Source organism: Gouania willdenowi, chromosome 21 (genome assembly GCF_900634775.1).
Source record: "Gouania willdenowi chromosome 21, fGouWil2.1, whole genome shotgun sequence".
NCBI classification, from domain to species: domain Eukaryota; kingdom Metazoa; phylum Chordata; class Actinopteri; order Blenniiformes; family Gobiesocidae; genus Gouania; species Gouania willdenowi.
The window spans coordinates 30,209,993-30,228,866 of record NC_041064.1 but is presented as its reverse complement, the minus strand read 5'-3'; the positions used below and the strand labels follow the sequence as shown (position 1 = coordinate 30,228,866).

Genomic DNA, 18,874 nt, shown 5'->3' with positions numbered 1-18,874 from the left:
AACCCTAGGACGTTACGTACATGTACTTTCTCGAAAAGAAATGACCTTGAGGTGGCCAGAATTTCTTCATATCAAAATTTGGACACAATCCAAAAAAAGGTTGGGAACCACTGCATTAAAAATACTGTTTCTTTTCACTTATTTACAAAATTACATTCTTTAAAATGTGTGTTATCACTTGTTCATTCCATCATTGTGCTCTATAGTCGTTTCTAAATAGTTCATAGTTTTCTAAGGAAAATTGTGGTAGTCAGAAATAAGAGAAAGGGGGTACTTGAGCCAAAAAGGTTTGAGAACCACTGCTTTAACAATCTATACATTAGCACAGATGTAGCAACTGTTGTTTTTTACTTCACCAACAAAAATGGAGACTGGTTAGAAGTGCTGGCCTGAGTCATCAATTATACTACTTAGACAAACACTAACAACTTCACCATAAATGGACTTCAAGCTAGCAGCACATTCCATCAGCTAACAATCCAAGTTCGATTGATGCACCACAGAGTTCGACCGTAGCTGTATAATTATTTTTACATCACAATGAAGGTGGTCCTGTTTAATTCAAACAGGTCTCTCCGTACTTCACAGGCACTATACATGTGTTTGACGTGAACTGTCAGCTCAACAACTACAAACACACTCACTGTGACTAATACAAATACAACTGTCTTTGTAATCAATGTGGAGTTGCAATTAATCATTAATTGTTCAAGAATAAAAATCGTATTTATTAAAAAATAGTTCTTACTAATATTATAAATGTTAGATATACTCCACTCTAAGAAATACCTGTATTCTTTCAGTTTTAAAGTGGCATCATTTGGTAGTAAAACAGTATTTCAACTCGTTGTAACTTGTCCATTTCTCTGGAATGTCCACATTCAGGAGAGAAAGTATTCTAATTTCTTCCAGCATTCTTTTAGTTGAAGTTGAAATACGTAGTGCTGTAATCACTCTGCACCTGAGCAAGGCATAAAGTCACACCAGTCTATGAGCAAAGGAATTGACCAAACAACAAAGAGCTGGGAAAAAGTTTCCCCACAACTCCAACCATAGCTCTCTGAGTGCCCCCATTAATATGTTTACTTATTTGCCTCCCAGTGGTTTATACATTTAGGGGTGGCGGTCCTTCTGCTTTGCTAAATTTCGGTTGAATCAAACGAAGTGCTGGACACCCTTATTTACTTCTTAAAAGAATACACGTATAATCCATATCCAAACTATCACTATCGTGCACAACCTAGTGCTTGTTGCTTGTTGCATTAATTTGTGCAACAAGCCCTTATGTATTATAAATATGTTATCACTGATAAAAGCTAAAAAAAAAAGAAGCAAGAAATATATAATCTAGACCAGTTGATGATTCCTGCTACGCAGGACAGGTGGTATAACAGACAAATACATTATCTACAGCAGTGGTTCCCAAACTTTCCACAGTCCTGTACCCCTTGACACCTTTAACCTGAAGCCATGTACCCCCTACTCCTGCACACTTAATAAACATAATGTCATATAAAATGTACAACTACAGTGAATTTTATCCCTGAATTTTATCTATCCTGTTGAGGAATAATGCATGATCATGAAATGCAAGTCCTCCTGCCTTAGCTTAGCAATAACATTAGCCTAGCATTAACATTAGCTATCCTTAATTCTAGCATTAACATTAGCCTAGCGTTAGCATTAGCTATCCTTAATTCTAGCATTAACATTAGCCTAGCGTTAGCATTAGCTATCCTTAATTCTAGCATTAACATTAGCCTAGCAATAGCATTAGCCTAGCATTAATACTGACCGAGCATTAGCTTTAACCTAGCTTTACCATTAGGCTAGCAATAGCATTGACCTAGCATTAGCCTAGCATTGGCATTGACTTAACATTACCTTTAACCTAGCATTAGCATTAACCTAGCATTAGTCTAGCAATAACATTAGTCGAGCAATAGTATTAGCCTATCATTAGCACTAACCTAACATTAGCATTCTCTTAGCAGTAGCTTTAACCTAGCATTAGCCTAGCATTAGCATTAACCTAGTATCAGCATTAGATGCACTATTTATATTCTATTTTCCAATGTTGTCAGTGTTTTTCATTTTCATTCATGGACCTCCTATGACAATTTGCATACCCCAGGGGGTACCCGTACCACACTTTGGGAACCTAGGATCTACAGTATGTAGCTGGATACCGAGACAATAAAAAGTAGGCCAATAAAGACCTTGAAAGCTACACTAGGGAATTAATTTTTCGCTTTTTACTCCATTACATGTTTAATAAGGCCAAGTCATAGCTTTGATGGGCAGCCATGACCTTAGTTGTTAAGCAGTTTGTCTTCCAATCCAGTTCAATTCTTGTGCCCTGGGTAAGACATTGAACTCTAAGTTGCCCATTGATAACCAAATAACCCCATGCAGCTGTGTGAACGAATTGATGATTGTGACGTACAGTATACACATTAACCATTGATGATTTTTGCCAGAAATCTTTTTTGTCAAGCACATTCTTCCTCCTACTCCTTCTCCTTTCTTTTGCAATACATTTTAGTCAAATAAAACTATATTATACAGCATAAGCAACTGTGCCAAGAACTCTAACTGGTCTGATTCCAGAACTACAAACTGTAAGCATATGATTTGTATTCCCAGTAGGCAGCCAACAAACAGAGCAAAAGGCTTTTTTCTGATAATTTTTTCACTCTTTTTCCAAATGTTTTCTGTTTTAGAAACCTAAGAACTCTAAAGCCATGCCTTCAGCAGCACTCAGAGAGCTTAGCTCAGTGCTCGGCACATCTGTCTTCACACTAAAAGCATCCAAGGCTAAAGCGTCTGCAGCGGTAATAACTGGTTTCTCTTAATTACAGCAAAATTATATAAGAAAGAAAAATACAAAATTGTGTGAAATGTTTTCTCCGCATGGGAGGAAAAGTGAAGGGAATATTTGCTTTGGTTTGTCAGGCACCCAAAACTATTCAAACACACAAAATGCAAGGAAGCAATTGAGCTAGTCGCATCCAAGTCTAACAGTTTCATATGCCAATACCAAAAAAGGCAACATTGGAGCCTTTTTAACATTGCTACTTTAGCAACGCCTCTTTTTACACGGTAGGTTTTAATACCAAAAGTCGTCATCATGAGATTGCTGACTGGGATGGAGCCATTGAAGGAATTTAGTTCTGTTATTCAGAAATCTCAAAATCTATTATATACAGCTTTATCTTTTGCTAGACATTGTTGCGGTCAAGTAACATTGGGTTTATTTATGTAACTCCTACATGACAAGGTTTATGCCATATGGCCCTTGCGTAATGGGTCCTTATCTTCAGCAGTGAGAGTAGCTGATAGAGGCAGCTAGTCTTTGAAAACCCTTTAGCAATAATTCAGGAGGAAACATTCCTGAAAGAATTTAACTCACAAAGCATACGCATGAAAAATACTTTATAAAGAATACACACAAAAAATGTTTCTTACCAACTCATAGTTTGTTGTTGGTACACAAGACGAAGACACCTGCAAACAAAGAGAGAAGTTTTATTATTGATGTACTCTGGTAAGCACACTCACAAATCTTGTTCCAAAAAACACCAAACAGTGTTGAATATGTTGACAGTGGCTTAGCTCGAAGTGAATGTTTTGTTTTGTCATTTATTTATGATGCGGGAAACCCTGCCTCTGTAACTACACAAATCTGGAAGTTTTAGTAGTAGTGATCCAAAACGAAGAACCCTGAAATAGTAATGAAGTCGATTTATATTGTGCTTTATCCCAACACTGAAGTAGTCTCAAAGAGCTTTACAATATCAGCTCATTCACCCATTCACACACCAACGGAACAGAGCTGCCATGCAAGGTGCTAGTCAACCACTGTGAGCAACTTAGGGTTCAGGGTCTTGCCCAAGGACACCTTGACACGAACCCACAACCTCTGGATCAGAAGACGACCCTTCTACCACCTGAGTCAGCGGTCACGCAAATACTCACAATGGAAGGATATTGCCATTGGAAACTCTTTCATTATGTCTCAGTGGTCAATACAGTGGAAACCCTCTAATCAGGTGGTAATAAAGTATTGCATAAGTCATTTACTGTAGCTGAGGTAGAGCGTTGCTATGTTTTTCCCACAAGGTGTCCCTGAAACTAAACCGTTTACTGGATTGTTTTAAATCAGTAATCATGAACACATTAAGGCTAATGAAAATAATAAGAGCTATAAACTGATCAGAAGCTTTGAGGTTCTTTTGAATGTGTTTACACATCGCTACCATTGACTGTAACTAGATAATAATTACTGATCTGTATGCATGAACATTGTTTACTCTTGCTTTCAATCACATTCAAAAGTCTAAGCATTACAATGTTCATATTAAAATGACTACATGATGATTTCAGCTTTTAGTGGTGAGCAATCATTAACAGTAAATATTCTCAATACTTCCCAAGTACAAACCACTGTCGTAAATTATACAATTACATTTATCCTGATTAAATACAATTTAGCTAATGACTTTATTGAGATATGGAAGAAGCAACAGGTTTTTACCATTAATGCAGTGTTTGAGAACAAAGTTTACAGTTTCAGGCCATTCCTTTACAATAACAACACAAACCAATGTTTAAAGGCTGCCTGTACTGTATCTAACATAGATGTATTTACTATATATATACATTATTTATACCTTAAAATACAATCCAAGGAGAGCAGCCATTTTATGCCAGATGTGACGTTACTTGTTACATACGAGTTACAATCTCTGTCGCGTCAATAAAGAAAGAACCAGATTATTCATGAAAAATGTATTCGTTTTATTCTTTGTGTTTCTATTTTATTCATGTTCTCATGGTAGCATTTGGATTCAGTGTGCTAAAGTATGTAACAGTGGTGAACTTGCTCCAATTGAATTACGCTCTGTTAAATCTAATCCGATTACCATCCGACAGAGTTTATAATTCTTCCCAGAGCCTGGAGAACGACTACGAGGAGCTAAACTCATAAACAGGAAGACTGTAATGATGATGGCCTCTAACTGTACGTTGGAATGAAGTGCTTGTACAAAAAGATGAATGCAAACAGGAAGCTTCCTTCCTGTGCACGTCTGTATTTTTTGTTCTTATTATGCTATCATTCCTGCTATTTACAGGGGGGAGGGAAAAAAAATGGACAAACCCAATTTTCAGCAATCAGTAGCCTCATTTGTCAGTCAGATAAGTGACAATAGAGCTTGGCAGCTTTACAATTAGGGACTGGATCCATTATCATACCTTTATCACTGTGCTGAGGCCTCTGTCTCATCACAACTGTGAGAGCATCGCTCATGTTGGCTACTGCTCGACCTCTCTCCCTGTCAATGACTGATTGTGTCTTTGCATCAACACAGGGCTCCTGTTGTGATCATAGACATAATATACGTAGACGCCGCATCCACTGCTGCCACTGTGTCTACAGGGCGGCCATCTTGGAACGGTGGCAATCGCTCCTACAGTGCAATAGATCTATAACCGAATGATGTGCTTACACAATTAAAGTTGTCAGAAGTCGATAGATAGATAGATAGATAGATAGATAGATAGATAGATAGATAGATAGATAGATAGATAGATAGATAGATAGATAGATAGATAGATAGATAGACATAAATAGAACAAAAAGAACCCAGAAAACATTCAGATGTGCTCAAGTTTTTATGACAACATTGCTTAACGCTATACATTGCATTTGACAATTATTATTGTATAATTGTACTACTACTGTATTATTGTAATTGCTATTCTTGTAATTATCATTATATTCTCATATTATTGTATTATTAATATTCATATTTTATATTCTAGTTACTGGTATTCTTGTATTATTATTATTATTATTATTATTATTATTATTATTATTATTATTATTATTATTATTATTTAATATTGTTTATTATTAATATTATTTTATTATTGTATTATATTTACTAGATTATTATCATATTATTTGTATTATTATTATGATTATATCAATTACTATTATTACTAGTACTATATATTTTACTATAAATATATATATATATATATCCCAATCATCATCATCTTTATTATTATTGTAGCCAAAGAACTGAAATATTCAAGGAACAAGAACATAAACAATCCACACAGAAAACTATCTACATGAGTATCTGACTTCCTGTCTGACAATTTGAAACCCTAAACAATGCGAGAAATCTAGCCAGAGATAAAAAATTGTCTACAACAAAAAAAAATGAAATATAATCATTCATTGGGCCTATTATTAGCTCTAATGGATGCTGTATTCTTTCTAACCCATCGATTACTGCAGTAAGTCTGTTTTTTTCTGTGTAACAGGCTGTTGCTAGGAACGCTAGATTCATAACATCGAGTGTTCTGTCTGTCCTGTCGGTGTTTAAGTCACTATAGCTATAAAACAACCTGCTAACAATATATTATCCCTGACATGTCCATGCACCGCTGCCTCCACCAGCACTTTTCCAAGATGGCAGCGCTGTAGACGCGTCCCTCCACAGTCGATGCGGCGTCTACGTATATTATGTCTATGGTTCTGATAGGATCTGCCATGTGTTACTCCATTCATATTCCTCATATGGCCAAAAAAAGGCATTTTCCCCTTAAGTATTTTTAACTTTTGTCCTTTAAAAATGTTGTCCTCAATTCTCTCACAACTTATTATTGTATTTTTAGTAGAAACTGGCACACACATTAAACCAATAATAAATTCATTAATTTTAGATACATTTTAGCAATACACATTTGGTTAGTTTTACTGTATATGAGACTATAGACTGCTGATTCACACAAGCACAATATTGAAGTATTGAGCACTTTTTAAATGATGTTTTTGTAATTGAACTATTGACACAAATGTTTCAGCAGATGTGTATAAAAACCTAGCCTGGAATCTATCCTAATCTCCATGTATTATTCAATGGTTAATATAAGGTCTGGAAGGCATTTGAAGACAAACACGCAGAGTAACCAGTTAAACGAAGAACGAACAAGACATCAATAGCATGACAAGCATAGACCTTTTTCCATAACCTTCCAGTTGGAAGCACGGCACAAACATCCTTCGTCAATACAAATGGTTTTAAATGTCATATCCACATTTCTTAAAATACAGCAGAGCAGCAGCGCCGAACGTTTTCTCCGTGGCGGGCGCTGTGTTTGTTCTGACACTGCTTGGTGCAGGAGATATGACGTTATTTCTGAACGGCTCTGATTAGCTTATTTTCTTTAAAAACGAGGGAGTGAGCAGAAACGGGGGCAATACCATAATCACTTTCATACAAAATGTAAAGAAGTAGGTGTGGCTTATTCCCAGGCTAATTAAAACCCAAATAACCCACACAAATGAGGACATTGAAGTACACAGCTGTCTTTGTCATGATTTGGAAGGCACTCCCACTCCATACAGTAAATACCAGTTTATTCCCAAAGGTGGCCTATAAAAAGGTTTCTCATTACCAAAGTGTGAAATCGGTTGCATTAGTGACTAAAAGCAGTATAAGATACTGAGACTACAGAGGGAAAGAGAGTGGCACCAGACAGATTAATGAACATCGTAACATAAGCCAGTAAGGAGGAACATATCAATAAATAAATAAAAGCCGATTTGGTTAAAAATGCGAGTCTTGGGCGTGGTTTTAAATCCACCACAGCAGGCTGCTCTACAGATGTAGGCTGTAGTCAAGGAATAAGAGGTCCACAAGGTACTCTTAAGACATCTAAAAAACCATCAAAAATAACAAAAACTCAAAATCTTTACTAAAAACACTGGTTCAGCCATAGACAATGACCTTTAAAAGTGTTTCTAAATAAAGAACGGACATTTAGAGCAGCATGCCAGTATAATATGATATAATTGTATCATGTTTTAGCAGAAACATTCTTGACCTGTTCAAACCCTTTAAACAAGTCACTGTCAAATTGTATATCATTGTCCACTTCTCAGAAGTCTTTATGCAATTACCAAAGTGTCTGCCGTAACTTCAATTTTAGGACAGACATCAAAATATTACCAGTGCAACTTGTTTGAATGAATTATTTACATAATGAACCACCTTCCTTGCATTTAGGGCCTGGGTTTCAATTTTATCCTTGTTTGATGCAGGATTACTGACCTTTGACCTCCAAGCGGCCCTACATTACACATTTCCTATGAGAATTATAATTCCAGCCATCTAAAATTCTAAAAGAGGAAAATGTTTAGATGTCAATGACAGCATTTCATTAAGTATTTTCCTAGTTGTGAAAAAGAAAGTCTGTTATCACTGTTGTTTCTCCATGTGGAATACAAGAATTCTAACCCCAAACAGGAAATGACCTTTTTGAGATGCTTTTTTTCCCCCCAAGCAGCCGATAAACAGATAATATGTAAAGTACATCCTTTACAATAAGCCACCTTTACACAGTGTAAGTTACAGCTTTACTGTTTGCACTCTGGTTTGTTAGATTTCAAATAAAACATGCACAAAGCGTTTCCCATTTGTTTCCCATTAGCTTTTTTTTGTAATTTTCTCTCTTACTGCTGTTTGTCACGTTGTTGGTCTATCTACAGCCTACTTGAATGATGCCATCCTCACGGAATGTGCCTCTGTTTCTCTGAGGGCTTGGCCTGGTGGAGTTTGTCAAGAGTTGACAGGTTACAGTAGGTTTGTCTGCATTAAATCACTCATGTTATGAGTTATTCTGATCTTTTCCTTTAGGGCTTCCAGCATCCTTATCTTACCATGTTCAACAACATACAACGTCCTTCTCTTACAGGCCCTGCTCCTCTAGATGCTTTGGTAATAGTATTGTCTGAACCTCTGCCCTGCCCTGTCAGCATTGCTCCATCCTGTATTTAGCCAGGCATTCTCAACTAAAATTATTGCATGAGCATTTTAAACAATCCTACTTTGAAGGTTAATGAAATAACTAAATAAATACATGGTTAGGTATCCCATCCTTGCCAATAATACTGTCTTCAATGATTCCCAGAGATAAAAAAAAAAGAAGAAAATTTTATACATAAGGCTGACATTATGCTGTCGTTATCTGTCATGAATAAGGTGTCATGACAGCTGTCATTAAGTGTTGTTCGTAAAATTATGACACCTTTGGAAATATTGTTGACATTTTTGGGTTAGATCAGGGGTGCAACTCCAGTCGTCAAGAGCCTGATTTCTGAGACTCTTAGATGTGTCCCTGCTCCAACAGACCTGGTTGAAAACAATGTGTTGTCATCAAGCTCTGCAGAAGCATGATAATGAGCCACTCATTGGATTCAGGTGTGTTACAGTAGGGACACATCTTAAAGTCTCAGGAATCCGGCCCCCAAGGACAGGAGTTGCCCAAGCCTGGGTTAGGTGAAGGGATCTAGTGGAGATAGGTAGGGTTAGGGTAACAAATAGAGGTGTGCCATCTAAGGCGACCGTGGCTCAGGTGGTAGTGGGTCGTCTCCTGATCGAGAGGTTGGGGGTTCGATCCCAGTACGAAGTGTCCTTGGGCAAGACACTGAACCCCAAGTTGCTCCCAGTGGTCAACTAGCGCCTTGCATGGTAGTCCTGTCCCACTGGTGTGTGAATGTGAGAGTGTAAAGCGCTTTGAGACTGCTTCAGTGTGGTGATAAAGCACTATATAAAATGAAGTCCATTTAGTCCAAGTCCATAAGGAACCCCACGATTCAATTACGATTCAGTTTAATAAACAATTATTCCAATATTAATGATTTAACACGGTTTTCAATGCATTCCACTCCCCTCAATATAAAAATAACTAAAATATTAACTTAAACAGCTAATTCAATCTGAACTCACACAAAAGCTAGCTTATTCAGTAAAAACAGACTATTCCAAGAGCTACATAAATCCAAGAGAAACTAAACATTTTGCTATGCACAATTAAAGCTGCTTTAAAAACATAACAGAGAACACAATGATTATTTATCATTTCTGCTATCATGCATAAACTATGTAAGAAAAGGAGCTGGTCAACATGTTGCAAATTAAGTCTGCTTCACTGTGTCCATGTTTCAGAATGGCTCAGGTGGGTGGCTAACATTGCTGCAGACGGGAAGCGGCGAGATGGCGGGGCTGCACTTTAAAGCTTGCGGCCCATGACCAACCGGAGCCGGTTGTAGCACAGAGCCGTGGAGGAAATGTGCTGGAGGACACACTGGTGCCAGGTCAACTTTGAAACCAAAGAATACAGCACTGGATTCTTTCAAATGCTAGTTTTTAAAGCGGACGAGTGAATCTCCCGCTCAGTAATTGTAGCTAGAGTTAGCTGCTGCTATCACCTCCTTTTGCTCCTTCAGGTGTCCGGGCAGCATGTGCGACATGAACTTTGGTTCCGCGAGCAGCGGTCATGTTCCTGTCATTTAGTTATTATTAAAAACGATTTTTTTTACATTTATAAATTGGTATCGAAACGTCACGTGTCGAATCGCAATTAATCTAATAACAGATGTATTGGCACACTTCTAGTAATGAACAACACTTAATGACAGCCATCATGTCATGATAATGACAGCGTAATGTCAGCCTTATGTATAAAAAGTTAAGTGTTCTGCAAAGAAGCCAATTTTTGCTTCTGTACAGATGAGTGTAAAGCCTTGTAGTTGAAGTCCAAATCTGCACACACAGGTGTTTTCCATCACTTCTGCCTGATCGGAGCTTCACCGGCACCTCAATGTTAGTTTGCCATACCCAAGGGGCTTAGAAAACTTCAACTTTCTTATTAGGAATTCTAGTAACCACATATCATTCCCTGCAGAGGCCAGTTTGGCTTCAATCTTGTAGCGGTTATAAATTCCAAAGTGTTAGGTCATACTGTTAGACAGACAGCTCCAGTTGTGGCTATACATGTTCTTTACAAGATACATGTGGTGAATTTCCTGACACGGCTGTATAAGACCAAGAATGATGACTACAATCAATAAGCACACGTTACACAGAGGCCGTACTGTATATGTTCAGTCTGCCTTCCATAAAAGATTTAGTCAAACCTCGTCTTAGGAGGAAATATCGCTCTAAGAACGTGAAGTGCGTGGCTTTACCTTCACTCACATATTGACCAGATGCACGTGACACAACCCCTTAAGTCGTCCTTGATCTGTTCCAGTCATAAAGCATTGCATTAACTAATTGAATCTGAGAGAGATCAGGTGGAACACCTTGAATTGAAGTAAGTGAATTACTTTTTCTACATGCGGAGCTTTCCTTTTTTTTCTTCCTACATTATATCCATAGTATGCTTATAAGCACTAGAGACTTTGCCAGCATTCTTTTAAGTACAGCATGGCAAGGTTGGGGTGAATTACACTTTTCAATTACAATTAAGTCTTCAATTATCCATGTTCAATTCTAACTCCATTACAATTACGGTGACCTGCATTTTTTTTTTTTTAAATTACAGTTAAAATGATTATTTTCCCCCTTAAAGTAAATTACAGTTAAGTTCTCAATCACTGAACATTTAATACGTAACCCTATAAAACCAAACCTCCTCTTGTGTTAGCTTTCTGTTAGCATCTCTTTTAATCACTGGTCGGTTTTGACCCATGCCTTAAATCAAATGTAAAAAAAACAAAAAATTATCTATCATGCAATTTGTTTTTATTGTCTTGGTTACCTTGTTAGGCTTCCTTATCCATTGAAATATTGGTATTAATATTTTTAGTGTGGGCGTCTTACACAGGTTTGCGTTTGATTAAATTGTTAATGGCAGCGTTTATAGAATTTTCATGCTATTGCAGTTACAAAGTCAATTATCTGAAATCAATTACAATTCAACTTTGACCTCAACAGCAATACATTTTTACCAATTACAATTATTACATAATAGTAATGAATTATCAATTACTCAAATTACAAAGATAATTCACCCCAACCCTGCAACGCCGTCAACATCACTGGTCGATCGCACGCGCGCGCTCTCACACACACACACATACACACACACACACACACACACACACACACACACACGCAGCTGATTTGGATAAACATAAATAGATTTGAGTCTGTGTTTACTATGTGTACATGACAACCACAACAAACTAGTTATTGGATCCTTTATATTGCAAATAAACAGTAATACAATCAAGCAATGTGTATCCATTGGAGAACACATCAAAACAGTACAAAGAACCACTTTTTGAAAATGTTCTCAAACTCTAAAAAGGCCACAGTAACTGACATTTTGCTAAATGTCACGTCCAATATAGTTTCTGAGCTTTTTTTGTTTTTAAGCATAATTATGTTTGAGACAACATCAATAAACGCTCTATCAATGTCGCCAGTGTAATAGAAGCTCCGATCTAAAGGTCAGACTAAGTAGGTAGTCCACCCACATCAGAATACCTCACATTCTGTCTCATGCTAAGTAGCCGCGTCCTTGTTTGTTGATTCTGGACTGGAACTTTTGCACTTTTGTAGTCTGGAACAGCAGTCGGTGAAATGATCTCCCAGAAACCACAGAGAATATTTATGTAAAGGCAGGCTGCAGGTGAGCACGGAGCAGTGGGAAACAGAGCAGGAGAAATGTGAGCCGAGCAGAACACATGGATGTGGATTACAGCACATTTAGAACATAATGAAGCAGCATGGCTTAAAAGAAAGCAGTCCGTTAGTACATGGATGTTGAAAATGGACATTGAATTTAATTGCTTTAATAACTAGTAGATTGTTTACAGGATTATTAGGCAGTTTTACTGCTTTGATGTAAACTAATGCCAGCTTACGGCATAGGAAGTCCAAGAGCCTGTATTTTTGGTTTGTTAAAAATGTCTTTGATGGTCTGTCCCTGTGTGTTGGATCTAATCGGCTGCTCAAAATTTCCCCTGATCTGGGATGATGAAGGATGATGTAGTTGGCTTAAAGGGGCAGTAAAATGAAAAATTCACTTAATAATGGTTTTGCTACAGTGATATACATTCCTTTAGCCTCATTCAGAGGTCCAAACTTGAAAAAGTTCTGTTTTCTCTCTCCCTTGCTATTTCACATTTTGTAAAAAAGTCAGCTCCAAACGGACAAGTTGAGTTTTTCTCGCGTTGTGACATCACAACGCAGAAACTCCTCCTGCTGACAATCCTGGCTCCTCCTACCCTATAAGAATGGGCTCCTCCCTTATAAACTACCTCACAGGTGAAACAAACAAGGCAGGTTGATATAACAGTTAATATCGCAGTTAATATCTTTACGTTCAGTATATAGATTATCCAGTACAGTATATAGGTAAACTGAAGAGCGCTCACAATCAGTTCCACTTTTAGTAGTCGTTACACCACCTTGTATTTCCTTTATGAGATGATTTGATGTGTTTGTGGCACAATGCGATGCAGCGGTAGAACATCCTAAATGAACTATGTCTGTGGTCATAAGAGGTGAGGAGGACAAGAAGGCAGCGTAGCAGCTCATGTGAGTGTTTGAAATAGCTGATTCAGCAGATACTTAAGAGTTTACTTCCCTGTGGCGTAACGCGAGCGGTGGCAATCAGTCCCATTTTTAGTAGCCGTTATACCGCCTCGTACCCCTTTTATGGGATGATCTGACGTGTTTGTGACCCAATGCGACACAGCGGTTGGACAAAACAATGGACTATTGTCTTTAATGAACAATTACTGTGAGGTAAAGAGGAGAAGAAAGACTGTTAATGATTTACTGCTGCTGCTGCTGCTGTGATAAACACACACGCTGAAGCAGCGCTGGAGTAGTGTGTGTGTTCACGCCCACTCATGAATAAGCATGTTTTAAGGAGTGCTCTGAAAGTCACTTTTCAGAGGCTAAAACTTCAGAAAACAGGCGAGTTTGGGAAAATAAACCTCAAATACTATGTTGTTGGGGTTCTTAGAAGAACTGCTAATGTCAAATGTGATTGCAGCCCTGATTTTCAGATCATGTCAGTTTTTTCTTGAAATTTTGATTTTTTTTAGAATCCAAATACTGTATGTTAAGTTGAAGTGAGCAGTTGAATTCTAAGGCAACAGTATTAGATACTGTAACTACTGTTTAACTACTGCTTCCTATATTCCTTTCTAATTAAAAATCAACAATATAAATCATAAATATTACATGCAAAAATATATATTAAACTGATTGTCTAATCAATAACATGTATTTTTGTGTGTGTTTTAACATGGAGCCATAAAACAGATTTCATTCAGTGGTTCCAGTGTTAAATATAACCAGTTTGAATTAGAATGAAAACCCACACAAAGCCTTTGTCTGAGCTCCGTGCAGTGCGTGGTGAGAGAGTGTGTGTTGATGCTATCGAGGGTATTTAAATGAGTGTAATATAATAAGAGATAATTGTGTTGTTACATTCCATACATGCTTCTGTTAACAGCATTAAACAAGGGCCCATTTCCTGCCGACAAAAGTCCACATCAGATGCTGCTGGCCTGTGGGATGGTGTTCACATGCAGCCAGCGTGTAGACAAACTCCAGTCTCTGTTGAGTTATATAACCCATGTCCTTCTCCCAGGACCAAATATGTTAATAACTGAACTAATGACGTGCTGGTGCTGGGACACAAATAAATGATGAATTGAGCCTTTATATAGGAAAACAAATTTGACTGTGCTTCACAAACTTTAAAGAGCAGCACGTTTCACGTTCACTCCAAGCATAAGAAATGGTTTTTGTGAGCGTTAGATGGATGGTTGCTTCTTGTGTAAAGGGTTCTTCAACCTTTTCCAGCTCTTTGACCTGCCGTACAAACACACAGCTGCCCTGAGAACCTTCAGGTTCTTCCAGATCTTTTGCCCCTGGCACATCGCTAAAGAACTATTCAGTGTGCAAATTCAACATGTGAGGCGTAACGAGTAACAGAAGGCTTTTCTGTGCTCATGATGGAGGAGTACGCCCCAGTCTGGGCGAGAAAGGATTTATTGGGATGAAATCAAAGCACAAAGGAATGACAATGCCAATCCCTTGTTTGTCTGATTCTGATACACCCAGACAGACTTATTAGAAGATTCACACCACTTAAATAAATACTGTGTACACCTACGTGTCGTCTACCGCTGATGTTTCACTCATACATATTGTATGTTGTATATTTTAGGACATCCTCAGTTCTCAGAGTGAGGTGTCAGGTATTAGGAAAACCTCTGTCATTTATCAGACCAAATGGACTCATGACTCAGCAAAACCTCCGGCCTCACTTGATAGACCAAGCAATGTCAAATGAAACGGCCTCAGGCTTCAAAATAAAAGTCATCAGACTCAATGGCCTCAGGACGTAAAACAAAACATGGTGTTTTATTTTGAAGGAACCGAAAGTACACATGACGAAGTGAGTCGAAAAGTTAAGATTAATAAATGATTAATAAATACACACTTAAATAAAACGTTGATATATCTTAAACTTTGAAAATGATGGTGGCCTAGTGGTTAAGGACGCTGGTCTTGTTCCCGGGTTCAAGAGGGTTCCCGGTTCAAGCCACACCTCCCCAGGTGCCGCAAAATGGCTGCCAACTGCTCCCCAGGGATGGGTTAAATTGCAGAGGACAAATTTCAATATATATGTGTAACAACATATATACATGACCAATAAAGGCTTAAAGCCCAGTTTAATTTAATTTAATAAGTTATGTATGGGCAGGGCCAACTTGACAGATATAAGCAAACACAAATATACAGGAGAAACAGGACGAATGTTTAATACAATGAAAAACGAACATTAGATAGAGTGTGAAAAGGAGACAGCAGGACGACTCACAAGGATGGGGAAAGAAAAGGCACAACAGGAAAATCTCAAATCTGCAATACCAAACCACTGCAGAACAAAAAATCACATCATGGATTGTGAAAATGCAACAATAATTGAGACAAAATACAACAAACACAAACGCTGGATGAAAGAGATGAGTGAACATTTTTACTCTCCCACACCTGGGACTCTCTTCTCCAGAGACCATAGGGCAATGGGGCACGGACGGCCTGATAGAACTCTCAAGTTGGCCAGGCCCAGAAAGAACTCATAAAAATACATCAAAGTGGTCAGCAGAGGCCTCTGAGGAAGACTGAAATTTGGCAGTCGAAACATGTCAGGAGATTAAAGTAAATTTCCTGAAAAAAGTTGTCTGAATAAATGAAACCTCCCTTGTTATTCCACATTTTTTAAAAATCAGCTAAAAACGGACAAGTTGGATTTTGCCCGGCAGGTGACGTCACCAACCGGAAAGTCCTGTTCCTAACATGGACATAATACATGCCTCTTGGAATGTGATCTCTTCTCTCTCCAACTATCTAACACAAACAAAAACAAAAACAGCGGTTTAATATTGCATATATATTATACTTTATTGCCATATATGCACTACTGGACTCCCAAACTGCACTGCTTTTTCTGCTGCCGATCATGTTGGGAGTCACTGCTTGGAGCCACGGCCTTTGTTCACACATATCAGCTGTTAGCACTCCGTGCTAATGCTACACCAGCCTATGCAGCAAGACCCGACATCGCTTGTGAACTGAGGAGGAAACAATGTGGATGTTTACGGATTTGTGGCTCACAGCGCTAACAACGGACTTGGTTGTGGAATTGGACGGCTTCCAACTTTTACGTGATGATAGACGACAGAGAGCTGTAAGCGGAAAGAGAGAGTCTGGCTGTGTTTGTGTGCCGAAGGAGGAGCTGCTGCTGCTGCTCCTGCTCTGGTTCTGCAGCAACGCGCACACACTTTTCTGACTCAAAATCACAACAGCTGCTCAAATAGTCAAGTGTTTTACTGTAATGTGCAGTTTTTTTGGCTGAAAACAATAACAAGAGTGTGTGCATAGCAAAAGATAATCACCAGTGATCGCTGTTGTGTGTGGAGTCAACAGACACGCCTATTCATGAATATGCATAAGTATCCCGCGAATCAGCCTGTTTTGAGAATTGCTCTGAAAGTGGCTTTTCAGAGAACTAAAACTCCAGAAAACAGGTGAGTTTGGGGAGAAAAACCTCAAATACTATGTTGTTGGGGGTTTTAGAACAAATGGAGATGGATGAAAAAAAGCATCAAACTGGACCTTTAACAAATTAATGGTTCTGCTGGTCTGCAGGTATATAGGTGTATGAAGCAGCAGCTCCTCAGTTTCTCTCCAAACTTGTGAAAAAAAGCTGTGATTTATTGAGCAGATCGGACTGCAGGAACGCAGCTGAACACTTGTCTGTAAACACCCTTCTTCGCCCGAGCTCTGCTGATTTATGGCTCATAACTAAAAAAGCGCTTGAGGAATGGAATGAAATGGGGACCTACACAATGTTTTCGCAGGTGGTCATAATATTGTGGCTGGTGTAGAAACACTGTTGTAATATATGTGGACCCGTCTGTGAGTGTGCACTATAATAAAAGATTAGGCTTGATGTCATTATTGAGGCAGGTGAGAGTGTAAGCGATGCAATAAGTGTGTGGAGACAGAACGCTGCCCCGAGGGGCCGGACGGCTCCTCTCTGTCACTGCCATGTTTTTTATCCACGCTGACGACTCAAAGCTGACTGCAGCGCCTGTTCATTCTCACCTCGGCCTTTGTTGGACAGTGTTTGACGGAATAGCCAGGGGACAAGGTACAGCTTGTTTCTTTTGTTCCAAAGTTACCGCGGGGGTCACATTCCCTACCCCAACTCATTCAGCTAGGAACTGATATTCACCAGCAGGCTGATTTACACATTTAGCACAGCTCGAGCTGTCAGGCACCAAGCCAAGTGGGTTTGGGACGAGAAATAAGAAGGAAAGAAAAAAAAAAGATAATGTTACTGTATATGGGGAAAAGAATGTCTGAAAGAAGTTTCTGCCCTTTAGTGGAAGGTGGCTCGGCCAAGACTTTAAAATAAAATAAAGTATACCTTTAATTTGCATTCTGCTTGATGTTTTAGTTTAAGTGCCTTTATTTGTCTTGGTGCATGCGGAGAAATGTTGCTGTTTTGCCAAGCTCAGCAGAATGAGAACAATTGAAGAACAAATTGATTCTTTTTCTTCTGAAAACTTACAATATCTCTCCATCGTTCACTCTTTTCTGTCTTGGGGACTCCGCTCACATGAAAACATTTTTCCACATGATGTCACTGAACATCTGCTCACTCTGAAGAGGTGTTACTGTAGGAACCAATGTTACAAAACATGCTTGGAAAACAACAGTGACTAAGACAATATCATGGAGATTATAATAATAATCATCATAAACAAAAGACCAAGAAAATCTGTCACAAACTTGGGAAAAGATACACATGAAAATATTGAATAATGGGAAAAAAACAAGGTTTATATTTACTACGATTATAACTGTTACGTACTGCACGCTCTATTGGGAAAAAGTCTTAGTTGCTTAGTTGAATGAATAAATAAATGAATTAAACTAAATAATTCCAGCAACAACGATTAAATCCTAAATGTTTATCACATCACAGTCCTCAGTTTACCAAACTAAATGGAGAGAATCTTAAATCCTAAATGGTCTACAAACTGCTGACCCCATCCAAACGTATCTGCTAAAACAAATATATATGTACATATTTTTAATTTTGGCCTATCATCCACACAAAAACACAGGATAAAGTCATTCAAAACTGAGCTTTTGGAAAACTCCGCCCAAAGTGAAGATTTGAGAAAACTCAACTGCATTTGAGTGTGGACACTGATAACCGGAGTTTTAAGTTTCCAAATGTCACGGTGACTGTACTGGTCCTGTTGCGGCAGTATGGCGGGCCCCAGGGACGGAGCACGGCGGCACACCCCACCCCCCAGAGGTCCAGGGGGCGTTCTTTTTTTAAACGAGAATGTGTGGACATAACTGTTTTTTTAAACTCAGGACGGTGGATATATGTTTATAAAAAATACCCAGTTACGTGTGCACAAGGCCTTATCGGGAACTTATCTCTTAGTTCATTAGTA

General features: G+C 38.4%; 1 protein-coding gene across 14 annotated transcripts in view; it reads right to left on the bottom strand.

Annotated features, from left to right (window-relative positions):
- tns1b (tensin 1b) overlaps positions 1-18,874 on the bottom strand; it is a 248,990-nt gene that overhangs the window by 93,259 nt on the left and 136,857 nt on the right. For all 14 annotated transcript variants that reach the window (XM_028436798.1, XM_028436793.1, XM_028436791.1 and 11 more), the window contains one exon: positions 3,469-3,507. In XM_028436798.1, coding sequence (XP_028292599.1) covers positions 3,469-3,507 — 39 coding nt within the window. The remainder of the gene's footprint in view (positions 1-3,468; positions 3,508-18,874) is intronic.